Source organism: Symphalangus syndactylus, chromosome 14 (genome assembly GCF_028878055.3).
Source record: "Symphalangus syndactylus isolate Jambi chromosome 14, NHGRI_mSymSyn1-v2.1_pri, whole genome shotgun sequence".
In the NCBI taxonomy this organism is placed as follows: domain Eukaryota; kingdom Metazoa; phylum Chordata; class Mammalia; order Primates; family Hylobatidae; genus Symphalangus; species Symphalangus syndactylus.
In genome coordinates this window covers 26,180,095-26,205,626 of record NC_072436.2, presented here as the reverse complement: position 1 = coordinate 26,205,626, position 25,532 = coordinate 26,180,095, and the positions used below count along the sequence as shown (strand labels likewise).

Here is a 25,532-nt window from a genome sequence, read left to right as displayed (position 1 = left end):
GAGGCAAAAGAAGCAGACTTAGAGTCACTGCTAGGATATCGCAGTGATCACAGATCCTTCCCATATGGACCAGAGAAAGAGAGAGTTGTGATCTGCCCCAATACAGCAGGGTCAGGACACCCTCCCCATCTACAAAGCTGAGGATGCCATGTCCCAAACACTGTGTGAGAAAAGCCAGCCACAGAAGAGATACCATGTGATTCTATTTGTTGCAGGTTCAAAAATAAGTAAAACTAAACAACATGGATGCATACCTAGATATATGGGGGTGGAAAAGAAAAGCAAGGGACTGATTCAGCACAACACTTACCCCTGGCAAGGGAGAGTGAGGACACAATTGTGGAGGGGCTCAGAGGGGGCTTCCCACGGTGGGGGGTGAAACACAAGCCTACTTCTGATTATGAATCTTTAAACTATAATACATGTATTATATACACTATTTGGAATGGCTGATAATTCACTATAAAGTAACAAAGGAAAGAGAGAAAGAAAAGGGAAAGAACAAAGAGAAAGAAGGTAGGCAGGGAGGGTTGGGGTCAGGCACTCACTGAGGATGTAGCTTGTAGAGGGTCCCATCCACACCCACTGTCACTTTGAGAGCATCCAGCCCACGGTTTTCTCGTATCTTGTCCACCACAGCGGCCATGCCTGCGCCACAGAGCTGGGCTGCCCGCCGGGCCACCACAGTGCACACCTCCTTAACAGTGATGCTGTCATCACAGGTGCTCTCAAGCCCTAAGTGTTGCAGGATGGCTCGGACTTGCAGCAGGGCCAGGCAGTCACTGGGGTGGGAGGGAGACAGCAAGTGTTCAGTCATGCACCAAGAAGGCTGGTAGCCTACCACACCAGGGCCTGAGTCCTTATAGGGGAGGCTCTGTGGGGGTCTAGCTCTCCAGGAGATGGCCCCTCGAGGTGGTTCCCATTCCTAAATTCAGACCACTGCTCATCCTACTGGACTACACTGACTCTTCCTGAGGGTGACAGGAATACAAACAGTTCCTCATTCCACTCTCCCTACTCCAGGTAGACCATTATTACTACAAAGTAGATACTCAAAACAAAGCAAATTCACTGTTTATCACAGTGGTCAGTTACAAAGCTCTTTCATGTCCATTCTCTCGCTGCTGTTCATGGGTTTGCAGGGCAGGAACTAACCAAGCAGCACTAGACTCGTGCTTTATTTCTGCTCTGCTGCTCTGGGTGGTCTGAACTGTATTTATATGCTATTTACGAAGGAAGTGTAAATAAAGTTATAGAAAGAAAATAAACCCTCCTATATAAAGAACGCTATTTTAGAAGCCTGGAATCACCTCCTTGAACATAACAGACCTATTAGCTAGAACATATCTTTCTATTCACTGGTGCAGATGCCCAAGGGGTCTACTCACATCAGTTGTCTAGTTCCTATTCTTCTCTGCCCTGAGAGTAATGGCACAGCACTAATTTTTAAAGGGCTCTGAAATTCATTGTTCTCATTTGGAGCAGATTTTCCACCATTTGGCTGTAGGAGGGAGGCTTTGCTCTAATGAGCCACTGTGTGGCATGTGTCTGCGCTGCCTGAGGTTCCAACCTTTACTCAATCCTGGCTGCCTGATTACTGCAACCAGCAGTTAGGAAGGGCTTTCAAGCCAAGTGCGGATGCTTTAATAGGTTATCTTCCTCTGTGTGTTTCAATTTACATGCTACGAGCAGGTATCTTTCTACCTTTGATACATGGTCTAAAACCCAACAACATCACTTTGCATGACCTCAGGCCAGGCTTAGCACAAACTTTCATGAGAATGTTCTATATTTGCCCTTAAAATGACAACCGTCCATAATGTGCTTTTAGTAAACACTATAGACATGAATGTGTTTGCCACTAAACTAATTTTTGTATGAGTCATGCCCTGAGCTGTGGAAATCCTTCAGTTTGTCTGCCAGTGAGAAAAAAGGACACGGCCCCCAGCTACCCTGAGCCCTAAGCTCTCACCTCTCAATCTGAGATAAGAACTTGGTTTCAAAGATGCCCCTTGTCTTGAGCCGCTCTGAGATGCGGCCTCGGAAGAGCAGCCCATGCTTGGTGAAATCGATGAGAATGTTACGGACAATCTCACCCAGGTACATTCCACTGATCATTTTCTCGAACCTGCAATGCGAGTAACATTCATGGAGGTTAAGTAGGAAGGTGGAGGGATGTGTTGAGACAGGACAGGCCAGCTTAGTCACCCCCAGTGCATCGGAAGTGGCAGGCAGGCAGACTCCCCCGATGGGAAAGGAATTGCTACTTGATTCACTTGGGCTGGATCCCTGGTGTCTTTGCATGCTAATTCACAGCCTTCAGCAACACTGACCACAGTGCCGAGGCCTGTGGGGCTCCTGGGGAAAATAAGCCTTGGAAAGGAACCCACAGGCAAAGGAACTCATTTCCTTTCCAAGGCTTATTTCGAAACTTCAAGAAGCAACTCAAGAAGGAACACACCATAACCCCACTGGACTTCTCAGAGCAGGGGAGAATGCTGAGTCTTAATCTTTAACCTCACTAGGCATTCAGCATACATTCTCTTGGACCTAATCATCATTACTCAAGTAACTACTGCCAGCTGTAAGGCCCCTGTCCTGGCCACTGGAACTAAACATGATTATACAGTGGCTTGAGGGTCTTTTGGTCCTGAATCCTGCCTTGAAAAAAAATCGAGGTCCCTAGTTTCAACCAATACCCCATCACCACCCCATCTTGTCTTGGCCCAGCCTGCTTCCTTCATTAATGTTGCCTGCCTGGCCCCTAGAGGCATTTTAGCCTGTAACTTCTACTCTAAACACATGTTTTGCAAAGTGTATTCTGCAGAACTAGGGTGTTTGATTAATCTAGTTAGGAAACACTTCAGACAACATCTTAATGAGAAGTGTGTTAGATCTTAAGCTATTGTCTCTCAGCTCAGACCCCGCTCCCCTACCATGCACAGGGCCTTGTGACACTGGGGCTGGCCCCTTGCTCAATTCTGACAGTAGGTGGTGCTCAGCACTGGAAGATGGAGGAGGGAGAGGATTTGCTCCTGTCTGCATCACCCAAGAGATGCTCTTCAGCCTGGCAGCAGCAGGTGCTTCAACTTTCTACTTGTTTCTCCTTAGAGTGCCAGACCTAGGTTCTAGTATTCTCCCAACTGTTCTCCTAGGCTTTCGGGTGGGAGATGCTTCTTACATTTACTAACTCAGAACTTTCCAGGTGCATTTGACAAGAAACCCTTTCCAAGAAAACCTCCTTTATTAACATCTCACAAGAACGAGCATCCTGGGAGATGCCACTGTGGAAGCTCTGATCACTTGTTGCCAGCCAGTCCTGGGAGACAGTTAACAGGGCTCCAGTTGGGTGCCTACCTCTGCTTGCCAGGGTTGAGTGAAAGCTCATCCACAGCCACATCAAATTCTGTGCGGAAGTCATCTAGGCATCCATTGTCCCCGAAGGCCCCCCATTCCATGTTCACACACATCCGCCCCTCTTCTCCTTCCACCAGTTCCACATTGCGCATCTCCTCCATGTAGCAGGCATTGCTGCCCGTGCCTGCCAATCACAGGATACCAGGGCCTCACTCGGCACCATCCCCCTCACACCCGAGGCTATGCATCCCCATGTGGAAAGGACAGCCTGGGTCCTTACCAACGATGAGGCCAACTTCACAGTGAGGGTCTTCAAAGCCACAGGTCATCATAGTTCCAACTGTGTCGTTCACCACAGCAACCACATCCAGGTCAAACTCCTGAGAGGGCAGAAGCAGATGCCCAGTTCACAGGTGAACCCCAATATTCTCCTTTCAGACATTTGCATGGGAGATTTATAGGTATATAAAATATATCTCGTACACCATGGCTGACCCTCTGATTCCATTCAGGTCTGTGCTTAAATGTCACCTCTTTGGCGAGACCCTCCCAAGTTGTGCTATTTAACAGTGCCCCTTTCCAGCACACTTGCTCCATCTGCTCTCCTCACCCCACTTCACTCCTTTTCTTTCTTTTTTTTTTAACTCTATATGGTCTAAAAAGGGAAGGCATGTATAATACACCCTTTGTTTAGCATATAATCAAGAAATAACCATAAAAATGGGCAACCAGCAGCCCTCATGGCTGCTCTGCTTATGGAGTACCCATTCTTTTATTCCTTTACTTGTGTGTGTGTGTGTGTGTGTGTGTGTGTTTCACAGCTCTTAACAGCACCTGCCACTAGGTCATGGTCTTATTTGTTTATAGAACAAAGCTTTGCTGTGGCCACTCCTAAATCGCCAGTGCTGAGAGCATGGCTCGACACACAGTGCACACTCAACAATTGCTGAATGACTTAATCTTCCTCCCAACCCATGCAGCCACACTTACTGTTGCCCTCACTTTCTGAACACACAGACCAGGTCAATCAACAAGGAGCTGACACATCGGGCCTCGTGCCATGTGTCTCCTACCTCTCGCCGGTGGATCGCTTCCTTCAGCAGGGTCACCACATCCTCGCCCTCGCAGCCAGATGCCTTGAAGCCTTTTGTCCACTTGAGGAGGATGCTCTAAAAATCACACACGAGCATGGAGAGGACATCAGGGAAGGGCTCCCGGGTCAGACGGATCCCACAAATTAAACTGTTCCTAAGGTACTTACTTGGATTTATTGAGCACCTACTGTGTAGCAAGTACTGGGCTAAGCATAGATCATGCATTACACCATTTAATCCTCACAGCACCCTTGTGGAACATCTATCATGTTTATGGCCACTTTATAAGAAACTGAGGCTCTGGAGTGACTTGCTCAAGGCCTACAGCTTGGAAGAGAGAAGCAGGATGCACTCCTAGGCCCTCCAACCCCAGTGAATGGGCTCATAAGCACCATGCAGCTGCCCCTGCTGTGCAACTTCTTCCTATGTGCTTGGTTCGCTCACTGGGCAAAGCAGTTTGCTCTGTCCCTATCGTTTACATGGGAAGGGTCAGTGTATGTCTCCTAATTTTCAAACTCCAGCATCTGGCAAACAAGTGCTTTACCCACAGCTGGGTGACAGCTAGGCTTCACCACCACCCCATGTCTGTCAGTGAGGAAAACAACTCTGGGCTCCTCCTCAGCATCCTCAGTGGCCCCTTGCCTTCAATGTGATCCTCTGGGAGCAGATGCATGATGGCTTTGAACCTGGGAGAAATGCTTTGGGTTTTATTCCCTGATGCCCTCTCTGCTGCCACAGCCCACCAGGAAACAAGCCTCAGGGCTTCAGACTCCTTACCCAAGAGCTCGGCTTCCATAAATGAGCTGTGTGCTCATAACCCACCCACTTGCATGATTTCTCCAGGCCTTGCTCAGGGATTCATGCCCATCAGCTCGGCATTTCACTCACATCAACCTGGAGGTGTCACACTGTGTTCAGACCCCAGGAGATTCAGAAAAACAAAGCACATACCCTCAGAGAGCTGGCTGACGAGTGTGTGCTGATCTCTACCCAGCTCTCTACAAGTTAGCTTCCCATCGCTGATGCAAGTTTGTGTTTACGGGATGTTCAAATAACATAATTTCAGGTGGTCATTATTTCAGGTGATCCTTACGGAAAAGGCAAGTGGAGGCCCCACAGCTGGGAAACACAGCTGGGGGCCACTGAGCCCCGGGGCCTCTAAGCCCAGGGGCCTCTGCACTGGCAGGATTTCCCCATCACAGGAGGATCTTGCCAGAGCCCACAGGAATAAATGACTTCTGCTTTATTTGCTCCTCACAGAAACCTGGAACACAGAATAAAACCTAATCCAATGGCCTGGAATCTCACAATTCAGACAGAAACAGTTAACATACCTTCTGGTTTCCCTGGCAAATATATAAATACATAACCTGTTGGCATGAAAAGATAGTATCTACTTGAAAATATTTTGGTAGGAAGTCTAGAAGAAGGATATACACTGGAGTGTTATGTTTTTATCATCCTGTTAATTGTATTTTATATTTTTCTATAAAGAGATTACCATTTCTAAAGAAAAAGTTTTAAAACTTTTTAGTCATACCACCAGTATTTTTTCATGTGATTAAAATTTATTACAAATAACTAGTGGCTGATACTAGCTAATAAGTGGGTCATAATTTATTTAACTATTATCTCACTATTGAACAAGTTTGTTTCTAATATCTTTGTTTTTTTTTTTTTTTTTTTTTTTTTGAGACGGAGTCTCGCTCTATCGCCCAGGCTAGAGTGCAGTGGCGCGATCTCGGCTCACTGCAAGCTCCGCCTCCCGGGTTCACGCCATTCTCCTGCCTCAGCCTCTCCGAGTAGCTGGGACTACAGGCGCCCGCCACCACGCCCGGCTAATTTTTTTTTGTATTTTTAGTAGAGACGGGGTTTCACCGTGGTCTCGATCTCCTGACCTCGTGATCCGCCCGCCTTGGCCTCCCAAAGTGCTGGGATTACAAGCGTGAGCCACCACGCCCGGCCTAATATCTTTGTTATAATAAGTAATGGTCCATTAAATAGTACGTAAGTATTTGTCCACATGAGGCATAAAGCAACGCCGGTCTGGTTAACACTAGATGAATGTTAACAGGTGTTGAGAAATATCAGACTAAGCTGAGTTTTTATTGCAGAACTTCCAAAAACCTTAATTTTACTAGTGCACATGGGGAATTCTCTCAGATAAGGAGGAGAAGGAGGCATTTACAAAACTCAGTGAAGCAAGTTGAGGGCCACTGTTGCAGGGACCCTGTGGGAAATGCTGGTCTTTCCTTGTCACTGGGGTAGGCTCTTCTGTGCTGGCCCAGGTCTTTCTGTCACTTGCTCCCACCTACATGCCCCTCTCCACACTGGGCAGCCTGCTCACCTTTCTTTCCCATCAACTCATTCTTCTGACTTGTTCCAAGTCCTCCTGACATGCCCCAGGTATGCACTCGGATTAACATCTGTCTCACTACCTGTCCTGGGGGCTTCAGTATCCATCTCATTAGGGCCACATTCCAAACAGCAGCTCTTCCTTTTCTGAGCTTGCTTCATCAGCCCAGCTTGTTTGTAAGCATCTAAAGGTAGGAGCCATGCCTTTTATACCTAGCAGTGGCATCTGAAACATACCACACACCAGCAGCGTGCACATGCGCTCCTACATGACTGAGACAGAGACACAACTGCTTAAAAACAGTCTCCAGATACCTAATGCTTAGGGCTACCAGTCATCAGCAGATCCAGCACTGCCTTACTCAGTTCTCCTCCACTTCTCGGGGCACTCATGTCCAGAACATCCGGGAGTGCCTCACGCACCTACTTCATTCACCCAAGGTAAGTTGAAGAGGAGTGAGAAGCAAGATGAGACCAGAGAAGAGCCAGGGCATCCAAACAACAGGTGATGGCATGAAAATGCCCTGAGCCCATAACAAGGGCCTCAGGAGCCCCACAGGATAACTGACAGCACAGGCTCAGGCATCAGGAACCCAGAATCCAAATCTTGGCTTGGCCAGTCCCAAGCTATTATGACCTGGAGCAAGATACCCAGCACCTCTGTGGGGCTTATTTTCCTTTCTGTAGAATGGGTATTCAAACACATTTCTTATATGGTTGCTGTGAGGGTTAAACGAGATAATGCACATAAGAAACCTAACATACCTGGCATAAAGTAAGTGCTTAAAAATGCTATGTATATATATATAGAACATATATATAGAATATATATGTTCTATATATAGAACATATATAGAATATATATGTTCTATATATAGAACATATATAGAATATATATGTTCTATATATAGAACATATATAGAATATATATGTTCTATATATAGAATATATATTGAATATATATATTCAGAATATATATAGAATATATATATTCAGAATATATATAGAATATATATTGAATATATATATTCAGAATATATATAGAATATATATATTCAGAATATATATAGAATATTGAACACACACACACACACATATATATATAGAATATATATTCTATATATATATGTGTGTGTGTGTGTGTGTGTGTGTGTGTTCAATAGAGATGGGGTCGTCCTATGTTGCCTGGGCTGGTCTTGAAATCCTGGCCTCAAGCAATCCTCCTGCCTCAGCCTCCCAAAGTGCTGAGATTACAGGTGTGAGTCACCACGCCCGGCAGCTGTTAACATTGAGTAGCATCATCACCGTTGCCCCAAAGGCTATCACAGCTGAGCTAACCTACTTAACCTCCACCAGCCTCAACTTACTCATTCCCATCAAGGGGACCCTCCCCACTACTGGTCACTCACGTCCTTCTTTCCTTAGTCTTAGCTCAACTTTCTCCCCTGCTCCATGCCTGGCTGGTTTAGAGTCAATAAAGCCCACAGGAGAGCCCTCCAGGAAGGTGTTGTTACCTCGTTCAGGCTGTTCTGCTGGCAGGGGAAGGAGAAGGTAAAACCCAGAGGCAGGGACACGCCCTTCATGCCCATGTACTCGAGGAAGTCCGCGATGCACTGGACAATGTGGTCAAAGAGCTGCAGGGAGAAGTTAGGACACTGAGGGAGGGGCCCTGTGCAGGGCAGGCTGCCCCCAGTAGGGCCTGCGAATGACATCAATGTTTCTTTCCACCCAGAAGAAATGCAAGCTCAGGCACAAACCTGAGTCAAGACCAGGCTGGAGCCCTGGGTCCAGCTAGCCCTCCCCAGGGTCACAGATGAGCAGAGAAAGCACTATCCTCGAAGGCAAGAGGTGACATCCACCAGGGGCTCCCTCCGGGAGGCGCCGCCCTGCTCACCTCGTCCCCAGTACCATGCATGACCTCCTGCGGGATGGCGTAGATCTTGTTGTGCATCTCCACTCCACCCCACTTCCCATTCCGAACACGGACCAGCAGGACCCGGAAATTTGTTCCTCCAAGGTCCAAGGCCAAGAAGTCTCCTTTCTCTGGAAAATAAGGCCAGGGAAGTGTTAAATTGGGGCAGAACATGGGGAATGCAGAGACAGTACACTTAAAACTATCCAAATACACCATTCCTGTTCCATCAAATGCCATCTTATATTACATTCTAGAATACAGAAGGAACAGAAGAGTCCAGCTCCCTGAAGGAGGCTGAAGGGAAATCTTTTAAAATGAGAAAATCCACCCTTGTTGGACAATTACAGTGTGCCACGTGCCTCACACACAGTCCTCGTTCAACCCTTAGGCAGCCCTGCGAGGGAGACACTGCATTCCTCTCTTAAGGATGACTGGGATCTGGCTGATAGTTAAATCACTTGCCCAGGGCCATACGACCAGGACAGGGTAGGGCAGGGACCAAATCCCAGTCTCTGTCTCCGGAACCTGTAACAACTGTGCTACGCAGGCCCGCTCATCGACTGTCTTCTGAATTGGAATAAGACCACCATTTCTGAGGTTACAAGACTTACAGCAGGGGTCAGAAATCTTTTCCTGTAAAGGCCCAGACAGCAAACATTTTAGGCTCTGTGGGTCATGCAGTCTCTGCTGCCACCACGCATCTTTGCGAAGACAGTGCAAAACAACCATAAGCAATGTGCAGATGCATGGGCATGGCTGTGTAATAATAAAACCTTATGTACAAAAACAGGTGGTGGGCCAGATTCAGCCCATGGGCCATAGTTTGCCAACCCTGACTCAGACCAATGTGGTGATTGCCAAGAGCAGATTCTAGAACCTGAATTCCTGGGTTTGAATCCCAGCTCTGACATTTTCTAGTTGTGTGAATTTAGGCAGGTGTCTTAACTTCTCTGCGCCTCAGTTTTCTGTCAAACATAGGTTAATACATAAAATTAACTGCTAATATTTTTTAACAGTTAACAAAGATTAAATGAATTCATACACATAAAGTGCTTTGACACACAGTAAGCATTCAATTATGTGTTGACCATTATTACTGTTTGCAGAGGAGCACATTGAGTTTATCAAATACTAGGACTCCCTAGTAATACAGCTGAAGAAACGTGTTCTGGTTCAAATGTCCAATGCTAATGCTAAGGGAGCCCTCCCACGGCATCAGCACCAGGACAAAGGCCCACCATGTGAGCCAGGTGGCAACCCTGCCACGTACCTGTGCCATCAGGGGTGGCACACACATAGGTGGGCAGCATCTTGACGGGGGCACTGGCATGAGTCTCCTTGCTCAGACCTCGCTCCATTTCTATCTTCATCCTCCTCTTGACCTCCAACAGCTGGTCATGGCTCAGCTGCAGAGGCTCTAGTGTCTTCTGGCGGGCACGGTGTTGATCGGCCAGCCGGTAAGCCACTGCTGTCACCATGGCTGCACCTTTGCCACTGCCATCTTCGGAGCGGAGGAAGCGGACATCGCAGTCGGGCACCAGCCGCCGCACAGTCTTCTGTAGACGCTTGGCAAAACTGCAGTTCCCCAGGGTGGGTAAGAGACAGGTGTCCACGGTGAGGATCAGTGGTGCAAGTGGTTAGACAGTTGCCCACCGCCTTAACCCAAACGCCAAAAGGCACCTGCAGGAGTGGGCACTGCCCTAAACATCCTCTCTCCACTCTCCCAAGTTAGGAACCACTTCACGAACCATATCAACTATGACCACCCAGGATTGGTTCACCCCTACCACTGAAAGGAAAAGATCTTCTAATAAGCCACTGTCCCCTACATGCAGTCACACAAGACCTCCTCTTCCTCACTGAAGAAGGCCCCCTGGCCACTGCTCCTCTGCCCAACATGGTACCATCAGCCTCTCTTTGCTGGAGCAGCCCTGTGGTATTAGGTGGTTCTGATGCCACCTACCTGTCTTGTTCCATCACTCACTTTACTAGCTGCTGTCTGGGAAAGACCCAAAATTAAAAGCTAGAGATGCTCTTCTGGACTCTAGCATCTCTTTTGCCAGTTTCTGCCAATGATCCCAAAGGTGTCTGCACAGCTAAAGAGAATGTGTTCAGCCAGGAACTCTCTGGGTAGTGGCCACTTGGAGCCATGGTGTCCAGGGCCTTCCTACTCCAAGTGTAGGAGTAGGCTTCAGCCTACTGGGGGCTGTTAGAGATGCGGGATCTCAGGCTCACCCCAGACTTTCCGATCAGAATCTGCCTCTTAACAAGATCCCCATGTGATTCACATGCACACTCAAGTTTTTGCATCACTGGGTAGGAACAGGGAATCTCAAGGCTGAGGCCTCCTGCGCCGAACAGTTAAGAAAATAAAGGCACATTGACCTGGCATTCTTATTAGGTGAAAATGATGGGGAAATAAGTAGGCACAATAAAGAGACATATTCCAGGTCTCAGCTGAAATGTGAACATTCTGGTACCTATGACCTGAGGGATCAAAATGTGGACAGGGCAGGATCAATTTAATACCAAGGTCAGCCAGAGAAGCTGGTAACTCCCACTGGGCTGGGGTGGCCCCTGGCAGAGGACATAGCACCTGCAGGAATCACCAAGAATTCTAAGAGTAAAGACAGGAACAATAACGCCTACAAAAGGGTGGCAAAGACAGTGTCCAGCAGCCAGAGGAGCTCTGCGGAGAGGCCGAGTCATTGGTAGCCTTCAGAAATCACCTCCACCCACGCCAGATATGACTTCCTCCCATTCCCCCTTGCCCAGGTGGGAACTTTTATTCCACCAAGACCCTCAGCTCTATGGTCCCTCCACACCACCCATGAAATGCAAAATGGATCTGGCATGAGAAGTCACTCAGCCCCAGGTACTCCAGGAACACCGCGTCTCCAGGCCATGCACACTGACTCACTGGGGGTGTTTCTTGTAGACGGAGCCGTCGACCCCAACAGTAGAGCGCAGCCGCTCCTCGCCTTTGTTCTCCTTGATGCGCTGCAGCACGGCGGCCAGGGTGGCTGCGCACAGGCTGGCGGAGCGTGTGGACACGATCTGGCAGATCCGGTGAGTGGCCACGCAGTCCTCCTGAGTCGGGTCCAGGCCCAACCGCATCAGGACCTCACGGGCCTTCCGGATGCCATCCTTCTCCCTGGGAAACAGAAAGACAGCACGTGGGCCCCTGTCTGACCCACTATGGCCAGTGTGTGTGTCGGGGGGTGGCCAGGAAGCCCTTTAGCTCCAGCAAATTCACTGCCCAATGGGGACAGAATCCCTCTTCATTGCTCAGTCCACCTGTGCGGGGGCAGGAGGAGGAGGAAGGGGGTGCAAAATATAGCACAGCCACCCTGAGGCTCCTCTCCTAGACACCCCACACACGCGCATGCACACACACACACACACACACACACACAGACACAGAGTTGAGAAAAACAAGTATTTCTTATGCATGTGCTATGTAAAAACAAGGCCCTGTTCTTGGTGCTTTACCACCAAGTTGTGTGTGTGAGAGTTTGTGTTACATCTGCTTGTGTTAGGGAAGACAGACAATGTCTCTGCTGTCAGCCACTCTCGACATGTGAACCCTGCGGTGATGCCCATCTGGTTTCTCTCTCTAAAGCAGTAGGAGTCTATTGCATTTCACCATGGACTTGGCACTGCTTTAGCTTGTGTCTAAAGACAGTTGGTAAGGGGCTAGTGCTATAACCTTAGCACCCTTCTCAAGGGAACTAAATCTTGCATCACCTTGGGGTATAGCAACAAGTAGGCCCCAACCTTCAAGAGCTTCCCCTTAAAACAAAGTTATTTGCACTGTTCCACTGCTCCATTTGGCTCCGAAGGCACCTCCTCTCCACCATCTGGTCCCTGAAACACCAGGACTTTTTTTTTTTTTTTTTTTTTTTCGAGACGGAGTCTCGCTCTGTCGCCCAGGCTGGAGTGCAGTGGCACAATCTCGGCTTACTGCAAGCTCTGCCTCCCGTGTTCACGCCATTCTCCTGCCTCAGCCTCTCCGAGTAGCTGGGACTACAGGCGCCTGCCACCATGCCCGGCTAATTTTTTTTTGTATTATTAGTAGAGACGGGGTTTCACCGTGGTCTCGATCTCCTGACCTCGTGATCCGCCCGCCTTGGCCTCCCAAGTGCTGGGATTACAAGCGTGAGCCACCGCGCCCGGCAACACCAGGACTTCTTCAATCTACAAGTGGAAATCTCAAGAACAGCAAACGAGGCCCGCCTGACTCTTGGGATATTGTTAACAAAAAAAAAAAAAAAAAAAAAATCAATCCATCCTCACTCTTGCCCCTGCTGAGCTGTGAAAATGCAGGCCCCAGCTCTGCTTATTAGAATTAATTGGGTAGCTATATCTCTGGCCAATCCAAAGACCTAGCTTTCTATTATGAAGCAGGGGTCATGATAGAGTCCTTTTTGAGAATCGCCAATAGGGAATCAGATGTCAGAGCTTCAGGAGAAGGAAAAGGAGGCAGATACAGGTAAGTCTTTCAGAGGCCCTCTGGGATCCTCCAGCTTTAAACCCAGTGCAACAGTCCAAGTCCCTGCATACGGAGGCCAACCACTGTTCCCAGTACCATGAGTCACTGGTAGCAGTCACACTCGAAATCGACAAGAGTGGAGACTGGTAAGTGAAGTGAAGCCACAGGCCCGCCATGGTCCACGTCGTGTGAGACCCTCTTGCAGTCTATACTTGAAGAGTCAAAAGGTACAGCCCCCTCCTCATTCCCCAACTACCCGTCTACTCGTGTGGTGATCCAGCGAATAGGGGGACTGGCCAGAAGCTCACCCTTCAATGTCTGAGATGTCTTTGGTCTCAAAGCGACCGGTGTTGAGAAGCTCTGGGCTGAGTTTCCCCCCAAAGAGCAGCTCCTCCTTGGCCATCTTCACCAGAATAAGCCTCACCAGCTCCCCCATGTACATCCCACTGATCATCTTCTCAAACCTGCCGGAAGACACAAACCAAAAACATAAAGTCCCCACTGTCCATGTACTCATAGCTTCCCTGTTGAAGCAAGATGCGCACACATGCAACTTCACAACTAAGGGTTAATATGTGCAGCACGGCCCAGAAGTAAGATACGTGGAGAGGTGACAGCTCAGAGGGGCTGGCTTGGGCTGTCCCTGCAGGCTGGTGGACCTTGACCTATGGAGAAGAATAAATGAACCTTAAGCAGCCAAATGAAACACACAGGGAGTATGGAACATTCTGGAACAGCCTGTATTTTAGGTAAAGTTATGCATAGGGTGGTAATCTTTAAAATTCTTCTCTAGCCAGGAAATCATTTTTAAAATTAAAATCTTACATAGCCCAATATTTACTTACAAGAGAAAAAGGTGATCTAATTAAATATGTAGCACAGGCCTAGAAACTCATAAACTTATACTGTCCGCCCCTGCAAGCCATTCATGGGCTCCAGAGAAAATGGTGTGAAAACTACCTGGGACAGGGGATGATGGCGCAACATTATAAAGGCAGGTTGGGATAGAGGAATCCGCATTGGGCTCTGAGCTCTAAATGACAGGTCTCAGGGGTCTGGGAGTGAAACAGGCTTCTGAGCAGGCAGGTGACAAGATGTTTTAGAAAGGCAGGGGACGGCCGGCCCCCAAACCGGCAGTGCGGTCCGGTGATTTAATTTTTCAACACTAGGTGGCACTGTTTTCTTTGGTAATTGGTCTTTCTGGCTAGAACTGAGAGGAAACCAAGCCCTGCTGATGATTCTTTTTGACAAAAGGCCCATTTCTGGGTGTTTGAGAAAGAACCTGTGTCTTAGAGGAGGCACCTGGGCCTGCTGCCACTAACTAGGATGAGCCCCAGCGAGGAGGAGGCCCAGGACTGAGATGTGGAAGGGATTCCAAGGTTACCTTTCCAAGAGGAAACCCAGGCCTCTAGGAAGCAGCCTGCTCAAGACCCAGGGCCAAGTACAGCAGCATCAGGGCTAACTGAGAGCTGGCAAAATTGTGAAGATGACAGCGTGCATTTTAAATGTTAGTGCACCCACACAGGCAGAGCTTCAGGAAAAGGAAACCAGCGTGGATGCGAGCCTGGCTTCAATAGTAAGGAACTCCGTGTTGCTAAGTTTTTATTCTAGTTTTTAAAAACACTTTGTTCCAGTCAACATTTGAAAGATACTTACTTGGAAATATATTAGAGGGGACAAAAATTGTCTATAGTGACTTCAGGGCTACCATGGATGACAATTTGGTGGGTGTCTAAGGATAAGCCGGGGGTGTGTTGTCATGGTCTGGCTGGCAAATTTGTCTTTTGACACTTGAAAGGGCCTTAGTTCCTCGGAATGACTTGGGTGTGCCTCATTCGTGGAGGCAGACACTAAGTGACTTTTCAGCTCATAAACCTCTCATCAGCCATGGCAGACACAACCAGTATGATCCTCAGAAAGTTCAAGTAAAGGACCCATTTCAACATGTGAAACAAGCTTGTGACTTAGATAAATAAACCATGCTTTGACAAAGCAAGGACTCTCAGGCTGGGCGCGGTGGCTCACGCCTGTAATCCCAGCACTTTGGGAGGCCGAGGCAGGCGGACCGCCTGAGGTCAGGAGTTTGAGACCAGTCTGGCCAGCATGGTGAAACCCCGTCTCTAATAAAAATACAAAAATTAGCCGGGCGTGGTGGCAGGCACCTGTAATCCCAGCTACTCAGGAAGCTGAGGCAGGAGAATCGCTTGAACCCGGGAGGCAGAGGTTGCGGTGAGCCGAGATCGCACCATTGCACACCAGCCTGGGCAACAGAGCGAGACTCTGTCTCAAAAAAAAAAAAAAAAAGAAAGCAAGGACTCTCCTGGAAAGAAAAGGGTTACCCACCACTGACTTGATTTATAGGGTTCAATTTTCCTCTCCAAGTAGAGATCTGCACGAAAAGCTTTTCTACAACAGTCACAAGACCAGAGATGACCTGTATTGCTCAAAATATTTTGCAACTGCTTCAGACCTTGAAGCAATCCCTGTTTCAAGATCTTTCACACGCACATTTGGCAAATGTTTGTGAGGGTGAAATAAGGTTTTGTAAGAGATAAAAGCAACTAAAAACAAAGGCAGGCCAGGCTGGAGAATACAATATTCCGGATCCAAAATGCTAGACGCCCCTCCTTCAATCCATCCCAGGACATAGTTGGGCCAAGGTCCAAGTGAAGGAGGCCAAGGAAACTCCTCAGCCAATGTCTCCAGAGGTCATGGGTCTGCCTGCAGCTGCGGCAGCTGTCAGCCTGTCCTCTGGGTGGTGATGGAGTTGGAGCTATGAAAGGAGCTTTCAGAGGCCCCAATCTTGGCCACCTCAACACAACTTTTCTTAGGTGGCTCACAGTTCCCACAGACAATTTACAAATAGAAGGTGGAACGAAAGAGCAGGGCCACCCACTTACACTAAGAATAGAAGCTTCCAACATGACTCCTGTGAAGGAAACACATTATTAGCTATAATCTGGTGTGTCCGCTTGCTCTCTGTTTTAGATCCTCTCAGCAATTTATAGTCACAGACATTCCTATGACCAAATCCCCTGGGCAACCTTTGGGGATTTAAGTCTGTAAAGAAACAACCCCCTGGCCCCGACCAGACCCAGACTTAGCTCCAGGCCCCCTCCAAGCCCATTCACACAGGAATGGCCTACTCACAGTTGCTTCCCCGGGTTCAGTGAGCCCATGTCAATCTCCTGGTCAAACTCAGTGCGAATGTCATTGAGCGAGCCATCGTCCCCGAAGGCCCCCCACTCCATATTGATACACATCCGCCCCTCATCGCCTTCCACCATGTCGATGTGGCGCATCTCTTCCATGTAGCAGGCGTTGCTGCCCGTGCCTGCCAAAACAAGGGACGGTTATGCACATGCCTGCTCCGGCCCCTTCCCACCCCTCTTCCCTCTTATATTACTGTCCTGAGACTGCCCGGCCACGGTGGCTGGGATTTCTCACTGCAGACTCTGGGGGCATCGCAATACATGGTCTAATCTTCTGCCACCCCCAACTCCATGAGTCCCTCCTCGGCTCTCCAAAGTGACTGGACCATTATCGTCTAATATGAACTACAAAGAAACACCCAGCCCGTGGGCCCCTTCTCCCTTTCCAGCCCACACCCCCATCCCTTGGCCAGCACAGGCCCTTCATGCACGGTGTTCACTCACCCACAATGAGACCAATCTCACAGTTGTGGTCATCATAACCACAGGTCATCATGGTCCCAACTGTGTCATTCACCACAGCCACAATGTCGATATCAAAGTCCTGTGGAGACAAACGGGAGGGCTCTGACCTTCATCATCACAGAGGGTGACTTTCCTAACACCAGCTGTACATCCCTCCTCCTCCTCCTCCTTCTCTCTCTCTCTCTCTTTCCCCCTCCCTCCCCATAACTCCTCCTGTGATAGACTTTTAATTCATTCTCTCTCTGAGCCATTCCACTCCCATGTCAACATCATTCCAACTTTCTTACTTGAAAATCACATTCAAGTCTTCTTCAGGTTAAGAACTAAAAGAGTTTTTCTTGTGCCAAGGCTAAGATTATTTATCGATTGTGATAATCTAAAAACCCCCAAAGCAGTGGATCACATACAAAATTATTGAGTACATGTGTCAGAGAAAAGAGAACTCTCCTTAAGCTCCACACAAGCAAACCATGATGAGTCAAGGACACTCAGGGAGTCTTCAGGGTGGACCCAGAAAAGCCCACAGACCCCAAGCTCCTGCCACCCCACTCACCCCTCTCCTCTGGATGGCCTTCCGGATCAGAGTCACAACATCTCTGCCTTCCACTCCACTGGACTTGAATCCCTTGGTCCATGAGACCAGGAAACTCTGGAAAAGGACCAATCAGTGAATATTGATTTCCCACTAAAACTGAAACTTACACCACACCCCTCAAACCTCCGTCATTAGCAGAGACCTCTGCCACTGGGGTAGTCATGATTGAATTTGTGTATTACTTCCTGGCTAGCCTAGGCAAAAGAAACTCAGGACAACTGTCACTATAAGACACAGTCATGTGCTGCATAACAATGTTTCAGTCAATGACAGATTGTGTATACTGCGGTGGTAACAAGATTATAATAGAGCTGAAAAGTTCCTATTGCCTAGTTTAGATACACAGATATCACTGTGTTACAATTGCCTATAGCATTCAGTACAGTAACATGCTATACAGATTTACGGCCTAGGAGGAACAGGCTTTCCCATACAGCCTAGGTGTGTAGTAGTCTATACCATCTAGGTTTGTGTTAAGTGCACTCTCCCATGTTTATACATAAGTGAAATCACCTAATAAAGCATTTCTCGGAAAATATCCCCATTGTTAAGCAATACATGACTGAACTTGTGTCCTCACATCATTAACTCTCCAAGCATCTTTCTTCCAAGGGTCTTTATCACAACACTTTAGACTGGGGAGTTCCTGATTTCTCATTCCTGTTTCCGTGGATGGGATAAGGATACTGTGCAATGTGTGTGGGAGACAGGGTGAAAAAGAGCACTCCCAACCCCCCAGATATTTCTTCACCAGCCCCCACATCGACATACACAGTCACCCAGAAAGGCAGAACTTCATCTCCACAATCCTCCAGTGCTACCACCAACACCACAGCAGGTGGCTCAGAAGTCCCTCTCAGCCCTCCCAGCCCCAAGAGTGAAGCAATAAAAGTGTCTGAAGAGCCCATCTTACCTCGTCTAGTTTAGTCTGGTGGCAGGGGAATGAGAAGGTAAAACCCAATGGGAGCTTCTTGTCTTTGATTTGTAGCTTATCCATGAAGTTAGCCAGGCATTCGGCAATGTGGTCAAACAGCTGAGGACACATGACACAGGGTGGTGAGCAGAGAGTTCGAACAGCATAGAGACTAACGGCATGCACTTCTGGCTCAGCACGTAACTAGCTGAATGTGTGCAAAACCCATATCTCCTCTGATCTCTTCAGTTGCTCATCTACAAAAAGGGAATTATAACTGGACCTGTCCTCATGGAGTTATGAAAAGGAGTACATGAGTCAATACATACAAAGGCTTAACATTAGTTTTTGCCCACTAAATATTGTCGTCTACTTAAGCCATTTCTCTATACTGCTGTCAAGATAACCCTGTGAGGTAGGGGAAATCATGGCCAACATTAATCAGAAAGTTGCTTCATGTCCGGGGAACAGAACATTCTTTGGTGGCCCTGTCAGAAACCCATTGACATGGAAGCCCAGTTGACAATCATACCAGAAAGGCCAGCCCATCTTGCTGCCAAGAAGTAATTTAGTATCCCTGTCTCTGGTGATGGGGTGGGGGGTGGTTTGCAGGGACAGCATTCTCTGTTGGCATTCTATGAACCAACTTATCAAAAACAAGTAATTTTTATATTTTTTTCTCCATTCTAGAAAACTAATCTCCTGAGGGCAATTCAAAGAAGTTATCTTTGTTTTCTAACTTTCTAAAGAGAACATCCAGTAAGTCCATGAAGGGCACTGAGAAATAAATAGCATTTTGTGAGTGGGCAGCCTCACAAACGCGACCACACACACTCACTGTGCAGGACCCAGAGCTCCTAAGCCTTAGAAAAACTGTATTCTTAAGAAGCCAGGCTTTCGATCCCTTTCAGCCCCAAAGCCCACAATCCCCTGGCTTCCTTCTTGCCCCACCCTACACCCTCAAAGAGAGGCCGCTGATCCTTTAGGTGAAGGCTGAGACCAGAGGCATTCTGGTGTAAAAAGTAAGCAGAGGCCAAAGAGGCTAGGCAGATTCCAAGGGCCAGGTTGACTAAGTGGAAAAATCTAAAAGCCAAGGTGGGTAAGAGGTCAACTATCCTTTTCCTATCTAGGAAGGTGCAAGAAGATTCGACTAAACCATGGCTTTTCCAAGTGTGCTCCTGGAGCAGCAACCTCAGCCCCATCACCTGGGAACATGTTAGAAATGTACATTCTAGGGTCTAGGGCGCCCCCAGACCGGCTATAGCAGAAACTCTGGGGGTGGGGCCCAGCCATCTGTTAGCAAGGCTTCCGCCCTCCAGGTGATCCTGGAGCAGTAGTTTGAGAACCGCTATGCCAAACCACAGAAAGTATTTACATTTATAAAGGAACCGAGAGGTTGGGAGAGGGAAGTTGACAGACCTGTTGGATCTCCTGATGACCAGAGTCAGGAGATCCCTTCCAGGAAGGACCCAGGAAGACAAGGCACCCCAATCTGGAAGATGGCCAGATCTAACTAAACTTCCCACATCCATTCTGTCTGTCCCTCTGTCTGATCCCATGCAAAGTTAACAACAGCTGAGGCTGAACCTTCGACCTCCAAACCAAAACATTTTCAAGAGCAAAGGCTGCAGAGGACAAGGCTCTCTTGCCATGGGGATCACCAGTGCAGGTGAGCCAGCTCCCTTGAACAGAGTTCAAGTATTTTAACATGAAAATAGGGAAATATTCAGCAAATTCTGTTCTGTCGGGAAGGTGACTAGAGATGAATTATATGATGCGTATATTAAACAAATTCCCAGCACCTTCTTCCTGGTACTCTAGTCAAAATGATCTTTGATACAAATAGTTTTTATCCAGAAAAAAAAAAAAAAAGAGTTGCAGAAGTTGTGCAAAGAGATAAGGCCAATCATCAAAGACTGGAGTGGGGGTTAGAAGGGGGAAAAGCAAAATGGTTTCTCCCCGCCCAGCTCTGATCACTGCTTTCTTTCCAGTTGCATTCCTAACATAGGAAGGCAGAGAAAAATAGACTGTGAGGAAGCATTAAATACTGCCCTGCCCAATACAGTAGCCACTGGCCATCTGTGGCTATGCCAATTAATTAGAATTTTTAAAAACAGGCTGGCACAGTGGCTCCTGCCTGTAATCCCAGCACTTTGGGAGGCCAAGGCGGGCAGATCACTTGAGGTCAGAAGCTCAAAGCCAACATGGTGATTCAAAAAATTAGCTGTCTCTACTAAAAATTCAAAGAATTAGCCAGGCCTGGTGGTGCACACCTGTAGTCCCAGCTACTCGGGAGGCTGAGGAAGGAGAATCACTTGAACCTGGGGGGCGGAAATTGCAGTGAGCTGGGATGGTGCCACTGCACTCCAGCTTGGGTGACAGAGTGAGACTGTCTCAAAAAAAGAAAAAGAAAGAAAAAAGAAAAGACCTTAAAAATTCAGTTCCTCAGTCACACCAGCCACACTTCAAGGGCTCGATGCCACAGGGTCAGTGCCTATCGTATTGCACAGGGAAGATAGGAGACACTTCCATTGCTGCAAGAAGTTCCACTGGCTAGTGCTGGGTTCAAAGAACCTGCATCTTTTCTCAAGTGGGAAGAGGAGACCTTCTGCTTCCTTGAATTGGAAGGCTATCTCGTTCTCTTTGAGGAGGATCTATGGGTAAGATGCAGAGAAAGAGCTAACACCTTCCTGTCATAAAAAGGCTCAAAGGGCATCGTTTTATGAAGTTAAAATGGTTTCCTTTTCCTTACTGGTCTGAAAATCTGCTCACTTCCCTTTCCACGAGATATACTTTTAAAATCTTAAGTGGCTGCTATTCAGGTTTGCAATCCACTGCTCTTCAGGAGAAGTTAACGTGCCGGAAGACAGACTTTATCGAAAGAGCCCTGTTGCCCAGGTTCACAATTCTTCAAAAACCTTTGCAAGTTTGGGATTTCAAGATTTGTTCTTAATTAAATTGTATTTTTACAATCCATTTGTTTTCCTTTAAGTAAAATACTGATACCGAATACCAAAAAAGGGGGAAAATATGGGGAAAACAGCATGAATGAACTTCCTTTCAGCCTTTTTTCCAAGTGTTTTCTGTTGCTTTTAGGTACACAGTAGTCTTTCTATTCCTTACGATCAAAGATACCTATATTTTCTTCTAGTTTTCTTTCTGTTTCATTTTTAAATAGCATTTTTCCGCTTACTTAAAATCTTTCTAATATCCCAACAGTTTTAATGTTCTTCAAGGTGAGTCTCATAGTTGTTTTTTTTTTAATCTGGACTATAATGTTTTTATTCTATATTGCGTGGAGAGTAGATTTTCTTGATACCCTCTAACGAGGTGGTCTGAGCGATTTTAAGGTTTTTTCAAGAAAAACTTCACTCACATCTTGAATGTTTAAAATGGATTCTTTTTCTCACTTGGCAGAGACGCACTTCATAGTCCTTGCCAGGCTCTAGGGATGATGCCGCAGGGACTGCAAGGGGCCTGGGCCCTGCGTGTTGTCAGGTTACAAGCAACAGGGAGGGTGTTGTTGTAAAACTTAAAGATCCATCTAACACATCATCATCACGCTACAATCTTTTACATGATCACGGCCAAACTCTAGATGTTATTTTGTTTGTTTTGTTTTGTTTACTTGGTTCTTTTTTTTTCCTCTGAATATTTGATTCAGAAAAAAACACAAAAAGAAACAAAAATCCCAAAAGATGACATTCCAGAAGAAGACAAAGGAAATGTAAAACAATGTGAAATCAATTGTGTAAAGAAATTTCAGAGCTTCTGCTGGGCGCGGTGGCTCACGCCTGTAATCCCAGCACTTTGGGAGGCCGAGGCGGGCGGATCACAAGGTCAGGAGGTCGAGACCACCCGGGCTAATACGATGAAACCCCGTCTCTACTAAAAATACAAAAAAATTAGCCGGGCTGATGGCGGGCGCCTGTAGTTCCAGCTACTCGGGAGGCTGAGGCAGGAGAATGGCGTGAACCCAGGAGGCGGAGCTTGCAGTGAGTCGAGATCGCGCCACTGCACTCCAGCCTGGGGGACAGGGCGAGACTCCGTCTCAAAAAAAAAAAAAAAGAAATTTCAGAGCTTCCAAGACCACAAACTTAAAATAAGTAAAGAAGACAGTAAAATTCTTAAAAAGGCTCAGAAAGATGGATTTTTGCATGAGATGCTTCTGGACAGGAGAGCCAAATTGAAAGCCGACAGATACTGCAAGTGACTGGGATTTTTACTTGGTTCTTAAATATTTATCATCTGGGGAATGTGGCCCAAGGCAGGAGATTGAGGCAATGGGAAGAAAAGGCAACCACATCCCCCACAACAGGGAACAATGCAATTACTAGCCACAGAAAGTGACAGCACAAGAAGCAATTAGATAAACAGACAAAAGCTCCTGTGAAAAAAAACAGTAAGAGTACTAGATTATGCACCAGCACTATGCCAAATACTTAACAGGTATCATCTCTAATTTACACCACAACCTGTATACTATCATCCCTTTTTACAGATGAAGCCCTAGCACTTGCTCAGAATCACATAGCTAGAGTGCCTGAATACAGGGCCCAACCTCTTTAATACCTCAGCTTGGTGCAGGCATAGGAGTGGCAGTAGAAGGGCCTCTACCCTCTGTGTCCCTCCTGACGTTATACTGGAGCCACGTGACAACTTCGGTAAAGCTCAAATGCCCACAGCCCTAGGGATGCAGCCTCCCTTCTCCAACCCCAGTATGATAACAAGGAAAGCAGGTTTACCTCAAGGCCACCCCAAAGACAAATAATGAGTCTAAAAATATCTCCCCAGCGTGTTCTACTCATGGTCAGAAATTCCTTTCCCAGGAGGGAGCCTTGTGTGGGAGAGAGAACAGCAGACCGGGAATCAGAGGGCTTGACCTCTTCCAAGCCCTGAGGCCCGAGATGTGACAACACTGAACAGCGTCTTACTTGGATTTCATACTTCTTCTCTAGTCACTCCTTTTAATACTGAGTACATGTTGGGTATAAAATACAACCAGAACAGCCTGAGCTCCGGCCGAGAGGGAGCCCTTACAGCTGTGCTGGCATCCATGAGTGTCTTGGATGACTGCCTATCCACACGCTGGGAGCGGCTGAAGAAAGTACAGAAAGAACATGCCAAGGAAGTTTTTTGTCACCAGGGGCCGCCCTGAGAGATGGGTCATACCTGGGTGCCACTGCCTCGCATGATGTCCTCAGGGATGGCATAGATCTGATTCTCCATCTCCACCTTCTGGAGCCCATTGTCCGTTACTTTCACCCAAAGCACACGGAAGTTGGTCCCTCCAAGGTCCAGAGCCAGGAACTCTCCGTGTTCTGCAGAGAAAGGAAGGGCCACTATTAATTTTGGACAAAACTCTTCCAGGAACCAACCGAGACTTAAAACTCCAAGTCCCTCCAGGAATATCTGTGGGTAAGGGGTGGCCAGTGGGATTCACTTCTCTACAGACATTACATATAGTCTAATTTCATGCTATACACCTTTACATTATTTTTTTAATTCTCAGAGCTTTATTAAAACTGGAAACTCACAGGGTTGTTTTTTTTAATCCCTCACTCCCTTCCCATCCTTTCCTGTGAGTCTCCAAAGTCCACTGTATTATTCTTATGCTTTTGCATCCTCATAGCTTAGTTCCCAATTATGAGTGAGAACATATGATGTTTGGTTTTCCATTCCAGAGTTACCTCACTTAGAATAATGGTCTCCAATCCCATCCAGGTTGCTACGAATGCCATTAATTTGTTCCTTTTTATGGCTGAGTAGTATTCCATCGCATATACATTACTTTTATAATTCAATCAACAGTAAGACAGTTTCGTATCCAACAATGTGCTCACCCCCTCCTGAGAGCCGACTACCTCCTCAGTGCTTTCAGCAAGCCCCATGCCAGGGGTCCATGCCTCCATCCTTTTCCTCATACCCCCAGAACACCAAATTGCAAGCACAGTATTAAATTTACTTTCTAATGTTTGCATATTATGTTTGTGTATTGCAATTGCAGTACTAAATTTACTTTCTAATGTTTGCATATTATGAGGGCCATGTCCTGCAGCAAGATCAGAGGGGTCATGTGATGGAGTGGAATGAGGTCCAATTCATTGAGGCCTGGTGAATAAGCCAAGCAGGTGCCCCCTCAAAGGATCTCAGGCTTATCAGAATGCAAGAGAATGCTGACCCCAGAGCGTGTATGTACAACAAAAGTCAGGCCACTCAAGCCACAGAAAAGCTGTGAGGGAGCAGGAGAGAGGATGAGTGAGACTCCAGAAAGGAGCCACAGACACAGATGGGTGAAGACTGTCATGTGTCACTGGGAAGGTGCAGTTCCTACCCTCCAGGAAACAGCAGTGTAGACAGGAAACATCCAGATCCTGGGTGATAATACCACCGACTATGGGGAAGGGCCCCATTATGTGGCACAGAATGAAAGTGCTGAAGAGGCACGGAGCCTGCAGTGGGCCAGGGGCTGGCGGAGCAGGCAAGGCGCATCCGCAGGTGACCGCCCCAACCGCGAGCAGCACCACCAGTCTTCTGCTGCCCTGCCACAACCTTCTCAAACGATACAAGGATACAAGGCAATTTCCTGGGGGCTTCACTTATTGGCATGTTTGTCAACACTCAACCCCTTTCCCAGTGGGAGAACAGCACTCAAGTGAAGTGGAATGGGTCAGAGGTCAGGGAGATGCTCTGACTCGATAACCCAAGAATGTTTGTTTTACACCCAGGTCCACTCAGCACCTCCAGCACTTAGGCCCTGAGAAAAGTCACATCTGCCCAGCTCCCTCAGAGCACCACCCACAGTCCTAGGGTCCCAAGGGGGAAAACGGTAGACATCATCCACCAGAGACCACACAACCAGAAGGGTGTCAGGCAATGTGACACACGGAGACTGGCTCTGGAGCCCCCATGACCTGCTCCAGAACCCCGGCCACTTTTTAGCGGAAGCAAGTTCCTAAGCCTCTGAGCCTCAGCTGCTTCATCTCTAAAATGGGAACATTGCATCTCATTGGGTTGCTGTGAGGGGAAAAATTAGACACACAAGTGTGGTGAGGGACCAAGAACTCAGGACACACTCACTAAGTACTAGGTACTCTCTCTCCGGGCTCTAGGCAGACCCTGTCCCACAGCCTT

General features: G+C 47.5%; 1 protein-coding gene across 3 annotated transcripts in view; it reads right to left on the bottom strand.

Annotated features, from left to right (window-relative positions):
* Positions 1-25,532, bottom strand: part of HK2 (hexokinase 2) — a 62,737-nt gene that overhangs the window by 2,999 nt on the left and 34,206 nt on the right. For 2 of the 3 annotated variants that reach the window (XM_055241100.2, XM_055241101.2), the window contains exons 3-17: positions 23,571-23,719; positions 18,399-18,518; positions 17,444-17,539; positions 16,870-16,969; positions 16,364-16,547; positions 13,522-13,677; positions 11,642-11,875; positions 9,992-10,296; positions 8,701-8,849; positions 8,321-8,440; positions 4,431-4,526; positions 3,638-3,737; positions 3,358-3,541; positions 1,973-2,128; positions 549-782 (exon numbers count right to left, since the gene is read on the bottom strand). In XM_055241100.2, coding sequence (XP_055097075.1) covers positions 549-782; positions 1,973-2,128; positions 3,358-3,541; positions 3,638-3,737; positions 4,431-4,526; positions 8,321-8,440; positions 8,701-8,849; positions 9,992-10,296; positions 11,642-11,875; positions 13,522-13,677; positions 16,364-16,547; positions 16,870-16,969; positions 17,444-17,539; positions 18,399-18,518; positions 23,571-23,719 — 2,383 coding nt within the window. The remainder of the gene's footprint in view (positions 1-548; positions 783-1,972; positions 2,129-3,357; positions 3,542-3,637; positions 3,738-4,430; positions 4,527-8,320; positions 8,441-8,700; positions 8,850-9,991; positions 10,297-11,641; positions 11,876-13,521; positions 13,678-16,363; positions 16,548-16,869; positions 16,970-17,443; positions 17,540-18,398; positions 18,519-23,570; positions 23,720-25,532) is intronic. The other variant, XM_055241102.2, reaches the window with a different exon arrangement.